General features: G+C 46.0%; 1 protein-coding gene across 6 annotated transcripts in view; it reads right to left on the bottom strand.

The window, feature by feature from the left end:
* Window positions 1-1032: 1032 nt before the first annotated feature.
* LOC140731629 (multidrug and toxin extrusion protein 1-like) overlaps window positions 1033-17192 on the bottom strand; it is a 63635-nt gene continuing 47475 nt past the window's right edge. For 5 of the 6 annotated variants that reach the window (XM_073053217.1, XM_073053219.1, XM_073053215.1 and 2 more), the window contains 8 exons: window positions 15351-15418; window positions 10793-10901; window positions 8924-8999; window positions 8246-8315; window positions 6922-7054; window positions 4997-5091; window positions 3895-3973; window positions 1033-2501 (listed from right to left, as the gene is read on the bottom strand). In XM_073053217.1, coding sequence (XP_072909318.1) covers window positions 2293-2501; window positions 3895-3973; window positions 4997-5091; window positions 6922-7054; window positions 8246-8315; window positions 8924-8999; window positions 10793-10901; window positions 15351-15418 — 839 coding nt within the window. In that variant the 3' untranslated portion in view covers window positions 1033-2292. The remainder of the gene's footprint in view (window positions 2502-3894; window positions 3974-4996; window positions 5092-6921; window positions 7055-8245; window positions 8316-8923; window positions 9000-10792; window positions 10902-15350; window positions 15419-17192) is intronic. The other variant, XM_073053218.1, reaches the window with a different exon arrangement.

Here is a 17192-nt window from a genome sequence, read left to right as displayed (position 1 = left end):
GCTATTAAAGATGAACTTTATTCATCACACGTACATCAGAACATTGGAGAAAGTCAGATGAATGGCTTGTGACGATGGCCAACACAGTCCGAGGATGTGCAGGAGTGGCAGCCCTTAAATGTTGCCATGTTTCCGGGGCCAACATAGCATGCCCACAACTGCAGGTCTTTGGAGGAAACCCATGTGGTCACGGGGAGAGTGTTCAGACTCCTTACAGACAGCATTGGAACTGAACCTCGACACGTGATCGCAGGCGCTGTAATAGCATAATGCAAATAGCGTTTTGTGCTTCATGTAATCTGATTCTGTGCCCCCTGGTTACTGATCCTTACACCATTGGGAGCCATTTCCCTTTGGATAGTCTCGGTCGGATTACTGGAGCCCTCCACAACTGTTGCAATGAATTCCACAGATTCTCCACCTTCTGGATAAAGAAATTCCTCCTCATCTCTGTTCTAAAGGGATGTCCTTGTACTCTGAGTCTGTGCCCTCTGGTCCTAGACTCCCCCTCTATTGGAAGCATTCATTCCATGTTTAGGCTTTTAAATGAACATCAGGTTGCTTTAAAATACAGGGCATGAATAGACACTTAGAAGGATTACGTGTTTCGTGTCTATTCAGGAGATAAACCAGGGGTTCCCAGCCTTTTTTTATGCCATGAACCAATAACAATAAGCAAGGAGTCCGTGGACCCCAGGCTGGGAGGCCCTGAGATAAACAGATGTCAACACAAAGGATTTGCATAGCTCCTTCACATCTTTAATCTCACCGGAGAAGTTTTCAGTGAACCACAGCACAACCTATGGACTTACTTTTAAGGGCTCTCCAACTCACGTTCAGCTGGCCACTGGTGCAGTGGCATCTGCACCAGACTTCGAGGCGAGTGGCCCCAGGTTCGAGCCCGGCCGGCTCCTTGCACGCTCTCCTGATGTGCTGGGTCGAGCTGGTGACTCAGCCTCGTTAAAAAAAAAGACAAACGCTAAAGAAACGGCAAGGTTGCAGCCCGATGCGCCACAGGAACAGCAACTCACGTTCTCAAGATTATTTATTTATTAGAAAATTAATCTCAGGGTCTTATATGGTAACATATATGTACTTCGATAATAACTTTACTTTGAACTTCTGATATTTGGCCAGTGTTTGATGGATGGATATATAGAAAGGGTATATCATCATTAGTAGATTATAAATAATGTTTATCAATACAAAGGAAAGAACAATTTCATCACTGGTCCATGTGAATGTTTATTTGCTACAAAGGATGTTGAGGATCAGGAGACCCACTCCTACTTAAGATAAGAAAAGACCATAAGACATAGGAGTAGAATTAGGCCATTCATCCCCATCGAGGTTGTTCCACCACATATGCCAGAGGTTGAATAGTTTCACACAGCCATCTAATTCCACTCAAATTCAACCCAAACTGCAGTCTGGGGACAGTGGGTCTTCAAATCTAGGATAACGATATTTTGGGGTTTCTTTCTCAATCATTATTGGGTGGAATATAAGCTTGGACATTAGGGTGGGGAGTCATAAGCACAAGAGATTGTGGAAATCCAAAGCAACACACACAAATGCTGGAGGAACTCAGCGGGTCAGGGTGCATCTATGAGGGGAATAAACAGTCAACGTTTCAGGCCGGGACCCTCAATTAGGATGGGGAGTCATTTCAATTTGGGTGGAGCCTGGCAGTGCAGAACGTTAATGTCGTAAAGAACTTGCCACGCTCTCCTTAAAAACCTGGTGGCAGTTACCAGGAGGGATGTGTTAGATTTATGCAAGGGAGGGGTTCAGTTTTGATGTTCTAGCTGCAGTTTTCCGGCTGGGCGATCTGTTAGCTTTTGTGCGAGGGAGGGGTGGGGGGGGGGGCGTGGGGTTGCGAGTTTTTGTTTCTCTTTCTTTTTTTGTGCCGGGGGGGGGAAGGGTGTTGATGTTTTTTTTTCTCCCATGTTTTTCCGTATTTCATGGCTGCCTGGAGAAGACGAATCTCAAGAGTTGTATTCGGCATACATACTTCGGTAATAAAATGAACCTTTGAGCATTTATTAGATGCCGTGTAAGTTACTGAAAATAAAATCGACCTCGCTATAGTATGTAGATGGAAATTTAACAGACTATTGAGGGCTGTTTGAACCGAGCAGTGGTGTCAGGTTGGAATCACTCAGCAGTAACAACCACAGACTGTGAAAACTTCATCCTCTTTAGTCTGTCAATCAAAGCCTTTCACCGACGTTTCTCACGCTGTTTAAAGGAACCAGGACCCCTGCTCTCCCTTGTGAAGCCCGGTAGGACCTATAATTTATGTACCAACAGTCCAACGGCCAGTATCAGTGCAGCCGCAAGGAAGGCCAGCCCACGACGTACGATCAGCTGCTTCACGGTTAACAGCTCTTGATCGGCGCCAACAGTTGTCTTCGGGGCAGAGGATTCCTCTCCCCAGTGTCTCATGGTGCCTTCCACTGAACTGACGTCAATGACTGCAATGTTTCCCGAACAGTCTTCTGGAAATCAAAGTGAAATTGAACTATTATAAGTTCTATATTACACCAGGAAGGCAAGAGGTAGCTTTAGTGACCTATACACAAGAGGCAGCATCCATTACTGAGGACCTCCAGCACCCAGGGCATGCCCTTTTCTCACTGTTACCATCAGGAGGGAGGTACAGAAGCCAGAAGGCACACACTCAGTGATTCAGGAACAGCTTCTTCCCCCCGCCATCCGATTCCTAAATGGACATTGAACCTGTGAACACTACCCCCACTCTTTAAATATATATTATTTCTGTTTTTGCATGATTTTAATCTATTTAATATACGTATACTGTAACTGATTTACTTATTTATTATTATTTTTTCTCTATTACGTATTGCATTGAACTGCTGCTGCTAAGTTGACAAACTCCATGACACATGCCAGTGATAATAAACCTGGTTCTGCAGATGCTGGAAATCTTGAGCAACGCACACACACACAGACTGCTGAAGGAACTCAACTCTTCCTTGATGGTGGCAATGAGAAGAGGGCATGTTTCTGGGTGACGGGGCAGCCTTTTTGAGACATGGCTTTTGGAAGGTGTTCTTGATGTTGGGGATGCTGTGGCCCATGAAGGAGCGGGCTGCGTTTGCAACTTTCCGCAGCTTTTCCTGATCCTGTACGGGGGGGGAGGGGGGGGGGCCTCATACCAGACGGTGATGCAACCAGTCAGGGTGTTCTCCACAGAACATCCGTAGAAATCTGCTAAAGTCTTCAGTGACAAACCAAGTCTCTTCAGACTCCTATTGAAATGTAGACACTGGCATGGACTCTTTGTAATTGCATCGGTATTCCAGGAACTTGACACTGCTCACCCTTTCCAGTTCTGATCCCTTGATGACGCCTGCTGTGTGTTCCCTTTCTGAAGTCACAATCAATTCCTTGGTGTTGAGTGCAAAGTTGTTTTTGTAACACCATCGGGGTGTGTGTGTGTGTGTGTGTGTGTGTGTGTGTGTGTGTGTGTGTGTGTGTGTGTGTGTGTGTGTGTGTGTGTGTGTGTGTGTGTGTGTGTGTGTGTGTGTGTGTGTGTGTGTGTGTGTGTGTGTGTGTGTGTGTGTGTGTGTGTGTGTGTGTGTGTGTGTGTGTGTGTGTGTGTGTGTGGTGCTATTTCAGCCTGTAGCCAAGCAGCTCACTATGAGCCCAGCACTCTTTCCAAGTGGGGTGACTGAGTCCAGAAAACTCAAATGGTAAGAGGACTCTACCCTGCCTTTGCCCTGAAATGTGGAGGGAAGGTGTCTAATATGATTCTATAGACAACCCTAACCAAATACCGCCCATGCACTCTGATAAAAACACTTTAGAAAACATTCCCCCTTATTTCTTTTTAACTAATATGATTACTATTTGGTATAAACTTCACACCTGTTAGAACGTCTTCCATTTGACCTGAAACCATTTGTGTGGAGTCCACGTCTTTCTTTAAGCCCGCATTAACCAGAGCCTTGAAATAAAACACACAGACTGTAATCGTGGGTCCAGGAGAGGCAAGGCCTCCTTACACACCTTTACTTTCCTCCTGTCGCCCCCCCCCACCCACCGGGCTCTGAGACATTGCGAGCGTGCTAGGGGGTTAGTTCAATGCACCAACATCAGGCAATGGCTTTTAGACAGAGTGTGGGAGACTCAAGCTGTGAGTGAGGGGGAATGGAAGAGGCAGGGGTCATAACAGGACATGGTCAAATGCAGGTATCTCCCGTATTTCATTCCAAGTTTGCCATTAAGAAAATGATGTCCAATTTATCACTTGGAGATTTCACAAGATCACTTGGAGAGACAATGGAATAAACTCCAGAGGAATTTCTGATTTTAAATCCCCAGTTAGTGAATTCCTCATTTCAGATCTCCCCAGATTGAAATGAGTTCAGGCCGAGCGTTTGTTGGGTAACATGGTGCTGCAGTAATCTCACAGAGATGACCCTTGGTAGCTGTGTGACCATTGTACACGGGAATCAGAAGTCAGTTCACTCTGGGAGTCACATCTTGTGTGAGTGGACCAGGAATGCTGACCATCCCAGTCGGCAAGTCCCGGGATTGGAAATCTGTGCAGGCAGAGACCACTTTAGGAGAGCAAGCCTCGGGGGGTCAGAGGTCTGTGCGGGTCCGGGGTTCGAGTCCAGGAGTTCAAAGTCCGTGATCGGCGAGTCACGGGGTCGATGTTGAAGGTCGAAGTCTGGAAGAGGACTCGCCCCGGGGTTGGAGGCCTGAGGCCTGTCTGTGTGCTGTGAGTGGATGGGGTCGGGTAAGAAGGGCTCGTTTCGCCGTTGTTGATCGTAGGCGTGCTACATTGGCTCTGCAAGGTGTGGCGACTCTTGCGGGCTGCCCCCAGCACGCTCTTAGGTTGTGTTGGTTGTTAATGCACATTTCACTGTGTGATTTGATCTACACGTGGTAAATAAATGAATCTGGGAAGGGAGGAGGGGGAAGCACTGGGAATAGCTGACCATTGCCAAACCTCGTTTCGTACCTGATCTGACGCCTTGTTCCAGTTTAACTTGTAAATCACTGCCTGAAAGAAAATAAACTGTACCGCCGTACAAGTCATCACTCCTATCCAGTAACCTGCAAAGTAACAGGACAGTCATCAGTGAACAACTATATAAATCCAGTATCCCTCTCCCCAAGCTCTTCCCGACCAGGCCTCCACCTGGTTCCGTCTGCCTGCCATCCCCTCCTGTATGGTTCCATCAGCCTCTGTCCTGCCCCTTCCCTGCCCTATTACCTCCCCCCCCCCCCCCCACTTCCCTGCTCATAGAGCCATATAACCTGAAAGCACAAAAAACAGGCCACTCAATCCATCTGGTCCATTGTTCTGCCTAGTCCCATCAACCCACACTTGGACCATAGCCCTCCATACCCACCCCTTCCATGTATTTATCCAAATTTCTCTTAAATGTTGACACTGATCCTGCCTTCAGCACTTTGCTGGCAGCTCGTTCCACACTCTCACCACCCCCCTGAGTGAAGAAGTATCCTTAAACATTTCACCTTTCACTCTTAACTCATAACCTAGTCTCACCCAATCTCAGTTGAAAAACCTGCCCACATTTACTCTGTCTATACCCCTCATAATTTTGTACACCTTTATCGAATTAACCCTCACTTCCCTGCACCCTAGGGAATAAAGTCCTGGTGTTCCCCAGTGGCAAGACAAAGGACAGAGCGTCTCCCCACGTCCCTCACCAAGAACGGTGGCTTATCAAAGGCTCAAGAGATTCTGCAGATGCTGGAAACCCACAGCAACACCCACAAATTGCTGGGTGTTCTCAGCGGGTCAGGCAGCGTCTAAGGAGGGGAATAAATAGTCAAAACACTTCATCGGGTCTGGGGTTGCAGAATGGAAGGTCAAGGGAAATAGCTGGGCTGGTAGGGCGAGGCAGATAGGCAGAGGATCACAGCCTGGAGAAGGTTTGTGATAGAAGGGGTTGCAGGGGAGGGTGGGGTTCAGTTGGGGGTATTGGTTTGTTAATGACACAAACCCTATCACTATATGATATTTTCAGCATTCTTCTAAAAAAAACAGATTTCTGTTGCTTCTAAGTTTCTTTGGAGTTCTGATGTTATAGTCCATGTTTCAGAGGCATACAGCAAGATTGACCGGTTGTAACGTTTTAGTAGCCTAAGCCTTGTTGTCATAGAAATGTGTCTGTTGGTAAAAATGGGTTTCATTTTTTGGAAGTTAGTTTTGGCAATGGTAATTTTTCTTTTTATTTCTACTTTACATCTAGCATCTTGTGATATAAAGCTACCAAGGTAATTAAAGCCAGTCTTTTGTTCATATGGAGATAGGGTAACTAATGAGACATTACCCCAATGTGCCCATACAAAAAGTTCTTTAATGAGAACATTAAATGAGAGGATACTTTAAGTCCCGGGCCATGTCATCAGAAAGGGAGAAATAGAATGCCTTACGCTTGGGAAACGCGGAAGAGGAAGACAAAGAAGAAAATATATCGACACTGTGAAAGAACTAACAGATCTAAGTGCGTGAGATATCATTGACGCTGCGAGGGATCGTTCGATGTGGAGAGCCATGATCGCCCAAGCGTGTAACACGCAAGGCACATGAAGATGAAGAAGAATGACACAAACGGTACAGGCAACGCACACAAAATTGTGGAGGCAGTCAGCAGGTCAGGCAGCATCCATGGAGGGAAATAGACAGTTGACATTTATGGTTGACTCTTCATCAGGACTGGAAAGAAAGAGAGGAGATGGCCGGTATAAAAAGATGGAGGTAAGGGCTGGAACAAGAGCTGTCAGGTGATAGGTGGATCAAGGTGAGGGGGAGGGAGGTAATAGGGCAGGGAGAGGGTGGGACAGAGGCTGGAGGAACCATGGAGGGGATGATAGGCAGACGGAACCAGGTGGAGGCCTGTTATAATTTCCTACCCAATATTCCGAGTTTTCCAACAAACATGATGGGGATTCCAATGGGAAACCCAATCAGGTAGAATCCAACTAGGTTAACGACCGCACCCAGTGCTTGTTTCCCTGCCCCTCTCAACACTCCACCGCTCACAGCCTGTGTAAGACACAAAAACAAACATCACCCGGTTACTTCGACAACAATCAGGACTTGGGAGAGCAAAAATCAATTAATCAGAGAGGTCTGCAGGCAAAGAAAGTTAGGAATAAATCGGTTTTCTTTCTGAACTTTGGCTCAGTGGTGTAGTGGGTAGGGTCACTGCCTCATGGTTCCAAATACCAGGTTCAATCCCCTCCTTCGGCGCTGGCTCTGTGAAATTTGCATGTTCCCCTGGTGCTCCCGTTTCCTCCCACACCCTACATGTCAGGAAAGATACTGGCTTTGGGGGTGGTGTTGATTCCAGAGATGAGGGAGATCAGCCATAACGTTATTGAATGACGGAGCAAGCTCAACGGGCCAGGTGGCCTACTCCTGCTCCTATTTCTTATTTCCTTATGAGGAGAAACTGCTTTTCCCAGAGAGTGGTGAATCTGGAGTTCTCAGTCCAGGGAAGCAGTAGAGGCTAGCTCTGATCCTGCGAATGTGTTCTCTGACCTTCTCTCTGTAACCCTTACCACCTCACCAATCAAGAACCTATCAATCTGCGGTGAACTACATATACCTGTCTGGACACGTTCCCCCCCCCCCCCCCCCCACCACTGACTGCTCCTGTGGCTCCTCCCACTGACCCCTGTATAAAGGCGATTGGAGGCACTGCTCCTCCCTCAGTCTCCAGGATGTCGTGTGGTGATCTCTTGCTGCTGACTGCTCTCTTCCAGCCAATAAAAGCCTATATCTCGCCTCACGTCTCCCAGAGTTATTGATGGTGCATCACAATCTCTGCCTTAAAGACACAACATTGTTTGGCCTTAGCAACCCTCTGTGGTGAAAAAAATTCCTCAGATTCATCACCCTTTGGTTGAAGAAATTTCTCCTCATCTCAGTTTTAAAGGGGCATCTCTTTATTCCAAGGCTGTGCCTCCGATGATCCTAGACTCTCCTATTAATGGAAACATCCTCTCCCACTAACTTTAGCATCAGGTAGGTCCTGTCTCGCACACTCTCCCAAAAATCCTTCTGAATTCCAGAAGACATCAAACTATGATGACTTGATATTCAAGGCATGGTCTGTCTTTTCTGGGAATTAAGCACTGGGATTTGCAGATTCCCAGTGGGTGTATATGTGCTGAAAGAGAAAATCTCGACGAACAATGCTGATTTCCAAAAGCTCTTTGCTGAATAACTCACTGCCAAAGAATCGAATAACTGGTGAATGACGACCAAGGGTAACACATCAGCAACCAGCAAAATAATTTCCCTGTAGAGAGAGACACGAAACATGTCAAAGAAAATCTCAGATAACAGAACACAGTACAGTACAGGAACAGGCCCTTCAGCCCGCAGTGTTGTGCCAAACCAATTAAATTAGGAATCAAATGGCCAACTAAGCCAATTCCTTCTGCCTACACAATGTCCATATCCTTCCATTTTCCTCACATTCATCTGCCTGTCTAAATGTCTCTTAAAAGTCTAATGTTTCTATCTCTACCTCCACCCCAGGCAGCACCCACCAGGCCCTCACCACTCTCTGTCTAATAAACATGCCCCTCAATTACCCCCCCACCTAGAATCAGGGCCATGCACCCCAATCATTAACCAAGGGGTGCATGGATCCCAGGTTGGGAGCTCCTGCCTTAAATGGATGCCCCTTTGGCATTAGACATTTCAACCCTAGGAAAAAGATATTGTCTGTCTACTCTATCTATGCCTCTCATAATCTTATAAACCTCTATCAGATATTCCCTCAGCCTCATCCACTCCAGAGAAAACAACCCAATTTTGCCCAACCTCTCATTACAGTGTCAAAATCGCTTGGCTAGAAGTTAAGTTTTTTGACGTTTGAAGAATCTTTCGTTTGGAACTAACTTGTCAGAGGTGAAGATGTAGCCTAGCACGTCGCTGACTGATCTCAGAATCACACAGGACACTGCTGCACAGGATCCTGTTCAAAGGAAAGCAAAATGTTGGGTAAGTAAATAACTTTGTCCAAGTAACGCTGGTGTTGGTTTATTAGCGTCAGATATGTCGGAAGCCCAGAAGTTGAGGCCTGTCTGCGAATCTCTGTGCGTCTTGCCGGGGAAGACGAAGGCCCAGTGGCCGTGAACCGAGCCCACTGGCGGCTGGAGGCCAAAGACGGCCCTGTCCTGTGGTCAGAGGACTGCGTACGTGTGCGGGCGCGCGGGTCGGCAGGAGGTATGGGGTTTGCTTTGCTGGTTGTCATGCTCAGTTCCTAAACCTGAATCTGAATTTGAAAACACATTGAAAAGATCCTGTTCGACTCTATCCAGGACTGACCATACCATACGCAAGTGCATCCAGACAGTATCGGGAAAACAGAATGCAGAACACGGTGTTACAGCTTAGAGAAAGTGCACAGCAGGCAGACAAATAAAGGGCAAGGACCATAGCACGGTAGACTAAGAGATCAAGAACACAAGAGGTCTATCCAAGAGCCTGATAACGGCAGGACGGAAACAGCCCTTGAGCCTGGTGCTTTGTGCTCTTCTGCCTGACGGGACGGGGGGCAATGAAATAATGACCAGGGTGGGAGGGGTCCTTAGCTGTTTTCTCAAGGCAGGTGAAAGTGTAGGACCTGGGGGTGGGGGGGGGGGGGCTTCCCAAGCTTTCTTATGCCTTGGACCAATACCATTAAGCAAGGGGTCTGTGGACCCCAGGTGTACACTGAGTCAATGGAGTGAAGGTTTCTGTGATGGACTGGGCCTCAGTGTGCAGACTCTCTGTGATTTCCCGTGGCCGTACCAAGCTGTGACGGATCAGGACAGAATGCTTTCCGTAGTGCATCTTTAAAGCTCGGTAAGAACTATTGGGGGCACGCACAGCTTCCTTACCTTTCTTGAGGTAGTGGAGCCACAGGTGTGCTTTCTAGTTCCTGGCAACCTGCTTACAGTAATTCCTAATCTCTTCTTTTCCCCCTACCCACACCACTGTTCCAGCAAACACTTCAGTGTGGTAATCAGGGAGTGTTGCCCAGTCTGACCTGCTCCCTTTCAGGTGAGTCATTGAACTGGGGCCTCGAGTGGCCCCTCGGGAGGATGCCCACAACAATGTCCAACTCACAAGCTTAGGGACACTTACTTTGATTCTCCCTCCACGGGTAAAGAACATTGATTAGCTAAGCTTCATGGGAATGGACCTTGCTGTTCCTAAAATGTTTGGTCTGATGCGTGTAGTGGGTCTTGCTTGTTGCTTTCACTCACAGCTTCCAGCGCTGGCTAGCAGTCTCGAGAAAAGGAGAGCTGAATGTGTACACCTCCCCCTGCCAATACACAGCCTCTCCAACGGCAAGCCTCATGTCGTGCCTCCTCAGAGGCGGTACATGGAAACTAAACTCCTTTCGAACTACAGGGGACAGGGAAGAGGTCTGGCCCCTGTACTCTTCGCTCTTTCACTCTTCAGGGAGGGGGTACAGGAGCCTGAAGATACTCGCTTGATGATTTACTGTGCGTACAGCTTCTTGCCTTCCACCACCAGGTTCCTGAATAGTCCAACCCAAGAACGCTACCTCGCCGTTTATTTTCGTACTTATTATTTATTTAAGTTATGGATTTTTTTATGAATTTGCTCTTCACTGTTGCTGCAAAACAACAGGTTTTGTGCCGTATGTCAGTGATGATGAATCTGCTTGTGATTCTTGTGAGAAGTGGGGAGAGCAGAGGCAGATAAAGAGTGAGGAGGGGTCCCTAAAGTCATGTTCTGGAAGCACGAAGGACTCACCAGTACAGAGCACAGCAACTCTCGCCAGGGTTTTAGCCTTCTGTGGGTTTCTGGCACCCAGCGCATTACCCACGTGGACGCTGGCAGACACACTGAACCCCAAAGGGATCTGTACAAGAGAGAGTACACAAGACTGGAACTGATGGAACATGGGGCAGAATTACACTGAACATATACCGCACAGAAACAGGCCGTTCAGCCCAACTTGTCCATACTGGCTCATAATCCTCCTGCACGATTGCCATCTGACCTCACCTAACCCATCCCTTTCACTTTGGGTGCCAGAATGTTTCTTATCGCATTAGCATTCCACCTACCACCTCCTCGGACAGCTCGGTCCACGTAACCCCATGCTCGGCCCATCAAGTCTACGTTGAGGCTTTGGTAGAATTAGTTCCTCTATCCAGCCCTTTCCCTGAAGGTGTTTTCTCTTCATCTCTTCATCCCACTCAATATTGGAAGTACTTTTGCACCTTGGTTGCTTGTCAGTCTTTATTTATGTACAGTATTTTTCATAAACTCTACTGTATTTCTTAATTTTCCTGTAAATGCCTGCAAGCAAATGAATTTCAAGGTGACATATACAGTACATGCTTTGATAATAAATTTACTAAGAGGCTCAGAATCATATTAAACTACAGCACAGTAACAGGCCCTTCAGCCTATCTAGCCTGTGCCAAACCATTTAAACTGCCTAGTCCCGTCGACTTCCTCCTGGACCATACTCTCCATACCTCTACTATCCATGTACCTATCCAAACTTCTCTTAAACATTGATAACAAAATCACATCCACCACTTGTGCTGGCAGCTCGTTCCACACTCTCACTACCCTCTGAGTGGAGAAGTTACCCCTCATGAACACAACAACAAGAACTAAATAATGATGACTGCAGGAACAGCAATTTTAAAGAGATAAATTTAAAGATTAGCTTTATCTGTCACATGTACGCCAAAACGTACAGAGAAATTGTCAGTTGGACCAAATCAAATCAGCTGGGATTGCGCTGGGGGCAAATCTGCAAGTGTCACCACGCTGACTGCGCCAACATAGGATGCCCGCAACTTGCTAACCTGAACTGCAGGTCTTTGGAATGTGGGAAGACATTGGAGCAATGGGGGGGAAGCGTGGGAGAACGTAGAAGCAGACCGTGTTGGGAATGGAACCCCAATCAGTCAAAGCAGGCACTGTAAAGCGATGTGCCAACCACTACACTGCTGTACCGCCCCAATCTGCCACCTTGCCTCGTAGAGTTGTTGAAAAGTACAGCACAGAAACAGGCCATTCAGCCCATCTAGTCCCTGCTGAGCCATTTAAACGGCCTACTCCCATCCACCTGTACTGGGACCATAGACCCCTCCCCCCCCATACCCCTACCATCCATACACCTGTCCAAACTTCTCTTAAATGTTCAAATTGACCTTGCATGCACCACTTATGCTGGGAGCTCATTCCGCACTCCCATGACCCCCTGAGTGAAGAAGCTTCCCCCCATGTTCCCCTTAAACATTTCACCCTTCACTCTTAACCCATGACCTCTAGTTGTATTCTCACACAACCTCAGTGAAAAAAGCCTGCTTCCATTCACTCTATCTATACCTCTCATAAATTCATATAGCTTTATCAAACCTCCTCTCAATCTTCAACAGTCCAAGGAATAAAGTCCTAACCTATTCAATCTTTCTTTATAACTTGGGTCCTCCAGAACCAGTAACATCCTTGTAAGTTTTCTCTGTACTCTTTCAACCTTATTTACATCTTTCCTATAGGTAGGTGACCAAAATTGCACACAATACTCCAGATTAGGCCTCTACCAATGCCTTAATCAACTTCAACATAACATCCCAACCACTGCACTCAATACTTTCATTTATGAAGGCCAACGTGCCAAAAGCTTTCTTTACGACTCTATCTACCTGTGACACCACTTTCGATGAATTATGGACCTGTATTTGACTTTGGTTTAACCTAAAGGAGTCCCATTTGCCTGAGTTTAGCCCATATCCCTCTAAACATTTCCAATCCATGGACCTGTCTAAATGTCTTTTAAATGTTGCATATGTGTCTGCTTCTACCACTTTCTCTAGCAGCGAGTTCCATATACCCACCATTCTCTGTGTGAATTATTGCCCCTCAGTTATCTTTCCTCTCACCTTTAACTTAACTTCTACAGATGTGTAGTGGAGGGTATATTGACTGGCTGTATCACAGCTGGTGTGGAAACATCTATGCCCTTGAATGGAAAATCCTGCAAAAATTAATGGATATGGCCCAGTCTGACACAGGTGAAGCCCTCCCCATCACTGAGCATGTCTACACAAAGCACTGTCACAGGAAAGCAGCATCCATCATCAGGGACCCCCACCACCCAGCATGTGTTCTGTTCTTGCTGCTGCCATCAGGAAGAAGGTCCAGGATCTTGGGACGTACACCACCAGCTTCAGGAACAGTTATTACCCCCTCAACCATCAGGCTCTTGAACTTCACTTGCCCATCACTGAACTGTTCCCACAACCATGGACTCTCTTTCAAGGACTCTTCATCTCATGTTCTCAATATTTAATGTTTGTTTGTTTGTTTATCTATTTGTACGGTTTGTTGTCTTTTGCACACTGGTTGAATGCCCGAGTTGGTGCAGTCTTTCGCTGATTCTGTTATAGACATTATTTTATAGATTTTTGAGTATGCCCACAAGAAAATGAATCTCTGGGTTGTGTATGGTGACCTGTATGTACTTTGATAATAAACTCACTTTGGACTTTGAGCATATGCCCTTAGGTTTAGACACCCACATCCTGGGAGAATAGGCTGTGACCATTCGACTTTCCTGTGCCCTCATGATTTTATAAACCCTCACAAGTTCACTCCTCAGTCTGCTTTGCTCCAGGATAAACATCCCCAGCTTGCCCCATCTCTCCAGATAGGGTCATAAGAGAGTTTTTATTACATTGGCCTTCATAAATCAAAGTATCGAATACAGGAGTGGTGATGTTATGCTGATGCTGTATAAGACATTAACTTGGAATGCTGTGTGTGGTTCTGGTCCCCAACCTGCAGGGAAAGACGTCAATTAGACAGAAGGAGTGCAGAGAAAGTTTACCGGTACGGTGCCGAGCGTTGAGGACCTGAGTGACGGGGAAGGATTGAATAGGTTAGGGTTTTATTCCCTGAAGCATGGGAGAACGAGGGGAGATTTGCTACAAAATTATGAAGGGCATAGGTAGGGTTAATGCAAGTAGGCTTTTTCCTCTGAGGTTGGGTCAAACTAGAACTAGAAGTCATAGGTTAAGGGTGAAAGGTGAAATATTTAAGGGGAATCTGAGGGGAAACACTCCTTCGCTCAGAGGGTGATGAAAGAGTGGAACGAGCTGCCGGCAGAAGTGGTGGATATGGGTATCTACATGGATGAGAAGAGTATGGAGACCTATTGCCCTGGTGCGAGGCAATGCGAGGTAGATTAACGGTATGGCATGGACTAGATGGGCTGAAGGGCCTGATTCTGTGCTGTAGTGCTCTATGACTTTATGACTCTCCTCAGAAATCAAGCCCTCCAGTCCTGGCAATTTCCCAGTGAATCTCTTCTGTGCCCTCTCCAATTTAATCACATCCCTCTTCTAGCTGAACTATACCTGCGCTAACAATCCAGCTGTAGCCTCAGCAACATCGTGTACGGGAGTGACGCGAGGTCCCAGCACTTGTACTCGGCACCCTGACTGAAGAAGGCAAACAACCTCTTCACTAAGGCAACCTGTACCTCCCCAAGACTTCACTCCTTCCCAAAGCACAGTGCCCAGACTCTGGGAGGACCCGGGTGAAGGGTCTCGGGCCAAAACGTTGACGGTTTATTCCCCTCAGCCTGACCTGCTGAGTTCCCTCAGTGTGTTGTGCTCTGGATCTCCAGCATCTTTCTTTAAAAATCAAAATAAACTTTATTCAGAATAAAAAATATCGACAGGAATAAACCACTGAGTGCCCTTTCTACCCTTTACATTCATAGTTAAGGCTTTCAGTGCTGTTCTATTACATTCCTCCCCATTGTTACCACTGTTCATGTAGCCCTTGGGGGTGGAATACTCTGCAAATGCAGCCCCTCATGTTCCACATGGGGCTTACCTAGTGCCTCATAAATCAACAACAAACCTTCCTTGTTCTTCATCACTCCTCCTTAACTTTGTTCTGTTTAAACTACAGTATGTCTCACCACTGTGATAATCTTCAGCTGCACCACTGTCTCCTATTTCTCCCTCGTCCTCCTGTAGAAATCCTCCTTGTCCTCTCCACGTCCACACTTCACATCAGCTGCAGCCCTGGAGATGTTGCCTGCATATCCTAATCCCTTCCAGTAGTATCCAGCCTAAAGACCAGTGCCCTCGCCACCAGGACGACTCCTATAACTCCCACCCTGGTGTCTCCTAAAGATTTACCACTGGTTTAATATGGTGAAAATGTGGAGGAAATGAATGGTTCGGATATCGACAAGGCTTGTGGGTTTAAAGAAGCCCAGTTTATTTTCATCAGCTGCATGAACCCTGATATTCCACAGAATTTTTAGACTTACCATGTATACTGCTGTTAAAATCTGATAGATGATGCACTGGGCCCCGAGCTGGACCTCGTTCACTAACCCTGTGATGGAGAAAGAATCGGATGAATGAGCAATAGAAAATTACAGCCAAGAACGGAGCATTTTATTCCCTGCCCAGTCTTAACATTAGAGTCACACAGTCAGGAATAGGCCATTCTGCCCACTCTGCCCAGCCTGACCTTTTTTGACCAACAGCACTAATCCCATTTGCTTATATTGGCATCATGTTCTTCCTATCGAAAGGGTTCTTTTTTAAATTTTTTTTTTTGCTCAGCATAACAAAACTTTTAATTTCCAGATACATTTACATTTCTTTCCCTCACAGATATCAGCTATCAGAACACTTCCATCAAAATATAGACATCACCACAACATCCTATACAAAAGCCCTTATTAGTATAGCATACAGGTTTACATCTACACACTGCAGAAAAGGTTGCCATGTTTTATGAAAACTATTTGTTTTTGAGTGTACCATACATGTCAAACAGTCCAAAGGAACGTAATCCATGATTAATTTACGCCAACCAAAATGTCCAGGGGCCTTATCGGATACCCAACAAAGTAAAATGGTCTTCCTCGCCCAGAAAGTCAGGATGTTAAAAAGTTTTTTCTGATGTGCATTAATAATATGATTGCTAGGGAAGCCTAAGATAAAGGACACTGGGTCCAGTTCAAGATCCATCTTCAGAATCTTTTCCATTTCACCCAAAATATCACTCCAGTATGCCAGAAGTTTAAGACAAGTCCAAAAACAGTGGGTGAGAGTTCCAGTAATTACTTTACATTTAAGAACACATTGGAGAAACCCCCGTATTAAATTTCGAGAGATGATCTGGAGTCAGGTGGGCTCTATGCAGAATTTTGAGTTGCAATGCTTTAGTTCTATTACAAACTGAAATTTTCTTTGCATTATCACAGATGTCTTACCATGTTTCAGCTGTAATTTCTACTCCCAGCTCTTCCTCCCAGACCCTTCCCAGCTGCTCAGCCTCTCCACAAGAACATTCCCTCAGGATGCTGTAAAAAGTACTAATGCAGCCTTCACCCTTAGAACAAAGCACCCTCTTTTCTATGTCAGAACGATAGAAATCAGTTAACAATGATGTTTTTTTCTGTATATAATCTCTTATCTGAAAGAAATGAAAAAGACCCTTGTTGGGTATGCTGAATTTATGTACTATTTGACTAAAAGACATCATCGTTCCTTCATCAAACAAATCTCATAGATGGAAAATACCCTTAGAAATCCAAAGTTTAAATCCAGAATCCATTATGCCAGGCTGAAAATCCGGACTGCCGGTTATTGGAGTGAAGGGTGACATTTTCGCTGCGTTGCCCTCGATTTGTCGCACCGCCCTCCAAGCCCTGACTGCGTTGTTATTGGATTGCGACAATATTCCTTAACTAGTTTCATCTTATGGAGGAAAAGCAGATTAATAAGAGGGCATTTTGCTTGTGAAGCTTCAATGTCTAGCCAAATTGTGGAGGGGCCCCTGGAAACCCGGTCAACTACGTAAGATAGAAAGGAACTTAATTGATATTTTTTGACATCTGGGAAATCCGGACCCCCTAGACTACTAGGAAGCTGTAACTTAGACATTTTAATACACAGTCTTCTTTTGTTCCAGATGAAAGAAACAAACCAGCCATTTATTTTTTTAAGCAAAAGGCTTCTTAAACGTAATGTACCTGTCCCATACACCACAGGAACATAGAACATAGAAATCTACAACACATTACAGACCCTTCAGCCCATAGTGTTGTACCAACCATGTAACCTACTGTAGAAACTGCCTAGAATTTCCCTAGCGC

Source organism: Hemitrygon akajei, chromosome 8 (genome assembly GCF_048418815.1).
Source record: "Hemitrygon akajei chromosome 8, sHemAka1.3, whole genome shotgun sequence".
Taxonomy (NCBI): domain Eukaryota; kingdom Metazoa; phylum Chordata; class Chondrichthyes; order Myliobatiformes; family Dasyatidae; genus Hemitrygon; species Hemitrygon akajei.
The sequence above is the reverse complement of the archived record's forward strand: the minus strand, read 5'-3'. Positions and strand labels throughout refer to the sequence as shown.